Genomic DNA, 6122 nt, shown 5'->3' on the forward strand with positions numbered 1-6122 from the left:
AGCAATCTAGCAGGGTTCAGTGGCTTATTATGTAATATCAGAGAGGGGGAAAAGTGCTGCACAGGGATCATAGGATAGCGACATAATCTACCTCCTCCAGTTTAGCTGAAAGCTGCTGTATCTTTATCTAAAATCATTTATGAATAACAAGATTAAAAAATAGGCAAAGCTGTAGAAGTACCAAAAGTATTTATTCAAGACCACTGTAAAAATAATTCTAAACAAATTATAACAAATTGGATTAGGATTCTTCTCCCTAGCAGTGTCAACATCTGAATTTTGTAAAATCAACATTCCTTCCTTCCTCCCTTTCTTCATCTTTTTATTTATTTATTTTGAACATGTTATATAAACATACACTAAAACTTCTTACATTCGTTTAATAAAAGAAAGCCCTGGTCAATATAAAAAAAGCACCATTCTTAGCTCACAAGTTAAACATGTTTCCAAAGCGCTTCTAGAAAAAATATTTTTAATACAAAACTATAATTTGGAAGAGCTGATGAGAATTAAAAATCAGTGTCTAATAGCACAAATTCAAGAATATTCCCTGCATCATAGTAGTAATTGGGGTTCACATTTTTTGACAAGCAAGAAGCAAATCTGGCTCATCCTAAATACATATTCTAGGCAAGGGTGACATCAACTGAGGAAATATGATTGATGCTAACTGCCAACATAACAGGCATCTACCAAAAGTTTAATTGTACTTTGAGTTATATCCAGGAGAGTCTCAGCTATCCATCAAGGGAGTGACACTTAACAGCCTCTTCTCTGAGTAGCATTTTATTTAGAAGCAACAATAATTATACTGATTCCTCTCTTGTTGCTCTCAGTGTTTGCAAAGCGCAGTCAAAACTAGCATGCAAAAGACTCCAATCATTAGGGTCCACATTTATAGAACTTTCTGTGTCTGAAGAAAATGATATCTCTACTGTCTAGGATGTGTTCACGCAGGAAACACTTTTTTTTTTTTTGCACCAATTGCTAATGTTATTATATCTGGTCTCCATAAATGCAGACAGCCATGAAATGACAGCAAAGAACTACATCTCTGTATCTTTTGACTGCCATCTTATGGTTGTGTAGATTTTTGCAGATCTATATATTGGCAAGTGACACTGAAAAAAAAAATCCTCTGGCTTGATCTTGCTTATATATGTTTTAAACAAATAGTGCAAAAGCCAGAAACCGATATAACCTGAAATGTCCCCAAATTTGTACAGCTTCAAACATTTCTATAATGCTTTCTGTACTTTTTCTTGTTTGATTCCAGTTATTTCAGTTCATTTCTTATAATACTGAGTAGCTATAGAGTTACATCCACAAGTTAGGAATTGTTACAGATTCTGTATCTATCTAGCAACTGATGACTAGACAACTAAAATTTGTTTTCCTATTAGGATCTACTTAATTCACAAATCAAGATCAATGCCCACCTAGCCACAACAATGGCAATTTAAGAATGTAGTAGATTCCCATTCTAATTGGTTTTTAGAGAATCACAGATTTTATCCCAAAGAAGATTGCAAATCATCTAAGTAAACATAGCCATCAGTAAAATCAAGAAAGCCATTCTTGCTATCTTTATTTCTAGTATAATCCACTCCAGAGTTACACCATTTTTAATTAGCCGTCTTTATATACACATATTTTTGCAAACTAAAAATAAGATAGGAAGATCAGAAACAGGGGTAGTCTGGTTATTGCTGAACTATAATTCCCTGCATCCTTCACCCTTTGCCATGCTAACTAAGACTGCTGGGGGTTGTAATTTTGCAATACTGGGGGAGGGCACTTTTGCAGAGTCTGCATACCCACAGACTTCACTAAATCATAATGCCAGCAGCCACTTCATGATAACATACTGGCAAGTTAGCTTAGAGCCCCATCTCTAGTCTGCAAACCGTTGCAACAAATTATCTTCTCCACGTAGGGCGCTGCTGTTCCCTCCAGTGCTACTATCCATGAAGCGCTCACAAGGGAATTCAATGAGGTCAGCCTCACGCAAGGCACAAACAGCACTACGCGGTGTACGGTGGGACTGGAAGCCAGAAAAGTCAGTGGAGATGCCTGTCCCCATGGACCGGAGGGGTCGGCGGGTGGAATACATCTGCCTAACATGGACTGGTGAGGCCGCCTTTCTCTGACGGCACCCCAGGACCTTCTTCCGCACCAGGCGGGAAGCCCAGGCTGCCAAAGCCAGGAAGAGTAGCAGTGCATTGACCGCCAGTAGCACAAGGGTGAGAAGCTGCTGATCCAAGCTTTGGGTCCCCCCAGCCATCGCAGCAACTGATGCCCCCATGCCCTCTTCAGGCAAAGTGACCAGCCCTGCACAATGGTCCCGTGGTGCCACTGGGCAGACCCGGCCCCCCATTACTCCCTCCACACAGACCAGATATGGGGTATCCGGACGCAATTCTCGCAGAGTGGCTACCGGCTCATTCCATTCAGGGAGATAAACAAAGCGCTGGAACTTGATAGCAGCACCAAAGCGATCAAAAAGGACTCTGAAACGCACAGGCCCTAACAAGCGAGGGCTGCGGTGTGCACGGACCCCCCAGCGCACTGTCACTGCACTCTCAGTGACAGTATCCACTGTCAGGTTGTACAGAAACAATTTGTTAAAATCACATGGATCAGTGACCAGAGGAAGGCTACTAGACACTGAGGAGACCAAATGGTGTTTTCCTGCTCGCCGAGGCCAGGCAGCACCAAGTACAGAGGGAGACCTAGTACTGGTAAAAAAGCTTGGGAACGGGGTGGTTGGATCTGTCTCCCCATTCCAAGTTCCCTTTTCAGGGACCACCTTTTGGGAACCCGTTAGCAACCCAGTTGAAACAGAAGATGGGGAGCTCTGTTTATCCAAGCCCAAGCCTGAGTTACCGTTGCCTCCAGGGCTTGCAGATGTTAACCCTTCCAAACAAGAGCCATTAGAAAGCAAGAAGAGTTGCACATCCTCTAAGTAATCCAGGTATTTCCCAGCCAGGGCAGGTGGCCTCTGGCACTGGACAAACACAGTCAGGAGCCGACCCTGGGAATGCCAGGAAGCCAGCCACTGCTTCAGCCCTCGCAAGTGACAATCACAGCTCCAGGGATTACCATCCAATTCCAAGCGATACAGTGCTGGGTTGGAGGTAAAGAGGTCTCCAGACAGGGAGGCCAGGGCATTTCCCTGCAAACTAAGCTCTCGCAACTTATTTAGGGGACCAAAGGTGCCAGCAGGAAGAGTAGTTAGGAGGTTATTACTCAGATCCAACACCTCCAAGCTTTGCAGAGGCTGGAATAAGGTGGCAGGCAGTTGGCTTAGCAGGTTCCCTTCCAAGCGCAACTCTTTCAAAGACCCCAGACCAGCAAATGCCTCCACTGCCAACCACGTCAGGCGGTTTCCACTCAGTGACAACCTGGCCAAGTTGGAGAGATGTTGGAAGAGTCCTTTCCCTAGCTGTTGCATGTCATTCCCAGAGAGGAGGAGGGTGCTAAGCAAGCGCAGAGACCTGAAGGTGTCTGGATGGCGCAGCAAATTCTGCTGGTTGCCAGACAGATCAAGGAAGCGAAGCTTGCCAAGGCCAGCAAAGGCATTACGGCTCAGCCAACGGATCTGGTTGGCCTCCAGATGCAAATACAGCAGGTTGGTTAGTCCTGAAAAGGTGGCATCGCTCAGCGAAGCCAGCAAGTTGCCATCCAGCCGCAGCTTGATAAGATTGCCTAGACCGGCAAAAGAAACTGTGCTTAGATAACTGATCTCGTTAGCGTTGATGTAGAGGACTCGCAGTTTAGACAGTGGTCGGAGTGTGCCCGGCGCCAAGGAAGCCAAGAGGTTATTGCCCAGGTAAAGCTCCTCCAGACGCCCCAGGCGATCGAAGGCTTTCGGGTGGAGCGAACGGATCCTATTATACTGCAGGTCTAGGCGCTGCAGCGCCACCAAGCGGTGGAAGTCCAAGGCCGAGACATTTGCAATGAAATTGCCGCCCAGGCTATAGGTGAGGATGTCCTGCGGCTCGGCAGCCTTGGGCACCGACCGCAGCCCACGATTGGTGCAGAGGACGTGCTGCTGCTGCTGGCAGTCGCATGGCTCCGGGCAGATGGGCGCCACCGCCGGCGGAAGCAGAACTAAGAGGGAGCAGGCGACCAGCAGCTGCATCAGGAGGACTCTGAGCGGGACCAGCAGCGGCGGTGGCTCCATCTCTCTAGGGCGAGCGGCGGGCTTCTTCCCTCGTTCACTCGGCGTCTCTCCGGCATCCCCTCCTTGTAGGCGGCGGCTGTGGGTCGGTTCCGAACCCAGCTCCGAGTGCAACACAGGCCACCAGCAGTGCTCTTTTCCCCTCACAGCGCCGACGGCTCCTTGCTCCGCAGCTCCAGACTCCGTCCGAGCGCTCCGTCGCCTGCTCCTGCGGCGCCCGCTGTCGCGCCCTCGCGATGGGCTCTGGCTCCCCGCGACCTCCTTCTGTCTGTGTCTGAGCGGCTGCTCTCGAAGCCTGCAAGCCAGGCGGGGGTGGCGGCCAGGGACAGACAATCGGAGCGGAAACTCGCACTTCCCACACTTCGCCCCCGGGGACTCGCTAGACCTGGAGATCGGGTGGAAGGAGGGGAGCGGGAGAAAGGCCAGATCCAGCGGATTGGAAGGAGTCAGCCGGACCAGAGCGGCGGGGGATTGGGGGGAGAGGAGGGAGGGGAAGCGAGGGGAGCGTAGCTAAGCAGCGGCGTTGCCGTCTAGGCAGAAGGGGCGAAGGGGAGAGAAATAGAAACGCGTGGACCCAAGATGAAGCGATCATGGGTTTTAAAGTAGGGAGGAGCCGGAGTGATCAGCACACTGGGATTCTTCGTGGCCTTTCCCCTCCCCATCTCTAGAGTTGTAGGTCGTTGTCGCCTGACTGCCCAAAGTAATAGCCATGGCTTAGAGCAGTTTAGACTCTGCCTTTCCACAAGCGGAAAGCTGATTCTGATTGCCTGGACTCTCAAGGTGGGCTCTGCTTTTGTGGGCCTGCGGCAGTCTTCCAAAACAATCCCCTGGTGCTAAGATGTGCTTGGTATCTTTCCTGTTCCACTGCACCATTAAAGCATTCAAGCAAACAGGATATTATCTGGTGATCCCCTGTGGCGTTCTGGTTAGCCTTCCGCAAATCTGATTGACTTCCAAATGGCTGGAAATTATAGCTCCGTTGACTGTGCTGGCTTGGCGTTTTCGGAGAGATTGCCCCAGGTGAACTGGAGGGCATTGAATTCAGGAAACATTGGGTTAGAAAATATGGGTTGGTGGTTGTGTTAAGATAGAAGGTTGAAACTGCATTGTTCTGTGTTCAAGAAAGTTGGGGTGGCTGTATCTAATACATTTTAAAAAAACTTAGAGACACTAGAGGTTTTCTTCAAGCTATTTAAATGATAATCCCATGGCTGTGGGATCTTTTATTTTCAGTGTCTGCAGACACATTTAATACTGTGGCTTTCCATAGAGTGTTAACCTTTTGACACTAATTGTGTGGAGGGTTTTTTTTTAAATGAAATTGCCTCTTTCAAAACAGCAAATTTTCTCTCTTGTATATTTTGTAGTGTTTAAAATCTTAAAATATTTTCAAAAGGGAGAGTTTGACACTTTCTTTACTCAACATTCTTTAAGATCTCAAAGCTTTGCACTTTTAGAGAGTGATCACATAATCTAACGAATTCCTTACATTTGCAGATTTTACCCACTGAGAAACAGAAGCTGGTATTGGTAGGAACCCAAAACTACAGTGAACACTAACTTTATTAGCTGCAAAAGTTTTGAATTTTTAAAATGTTCTCAGTGAAAATCCAGAAAGGGTAGATGTGACTGATTTTGAAGTAAAGAATGTTGTCAGAAGACTGAACAACATACAAATTGGATTGCCTTAGATTAGTGTTTCTTAAACTCAACAAGTCAACATATTAAACATGTGTACTTCAATTCCCAGAATTCCCCAAATGGGGAATGGGGAATTCTGGGAGCTGACGTTCATACATTTTAATATTGCTGATGCTTATTAAAAATAATGTCCTAGATCAGTGGTGGTGAACCTATGGCACACGTGCCAGAGGCGGCACTCAGAACCCTCTCTGTGGGCACGCGCACCATGCCCCAGAGATGGCAACTGTCCCTCTTC

At 47.1% G+C, this 6122-nt stretch overlaps 1 protein-coding gene across 1 annotated transcript; it reads right to left on the reverse strand.

Moving 5' to 3' along the window:
- Nucleotides 1–220: 220 nt before the first annotated feature.
- Nucleotides 221–4186, reverse strand: TRIL (TLR4 interactor with leucine rich repeats). Its single transcript, XM_015810625.1, has one exon. The coding sequence runs from the start codon at nt 4184–4186 to the stop codon at nt 1895–1897; it is 2292 nt and encodes a 763-aa protein (XP_015666111.1). The 3' UTR covers nt 221–1894.
- Between the last annotated feature and the right edge of the window lie 1936 nt (nt 4187–6122).

Source organism: Protobothrops mucrosquamatus, unplaced genomic scaffold, assembly GCF_001527695.2.
Source record: "Protobothrops mucrosquamatus isolate PMUCROS unplaced genomic scaffold, P.Mucros_1.0 scaffold12, whole genome shotgun sequence".
NCBI classification, from domain to species: Eukaryota; Metazoa; Chordata; class Lepidosauria; order Squamata; family Viperidae; genus Protobothrops; species Protobothrops mucrosquamatus.

Coding starts and splice junctions, on each gene's coding strand:
- TRIL (XM_015810625.1), bottom strand. CDS start 4,186: ATGGAGCCACCGCCGCTGCTGGTCCCGCTCAGAGTCCTCCTGATGCAG.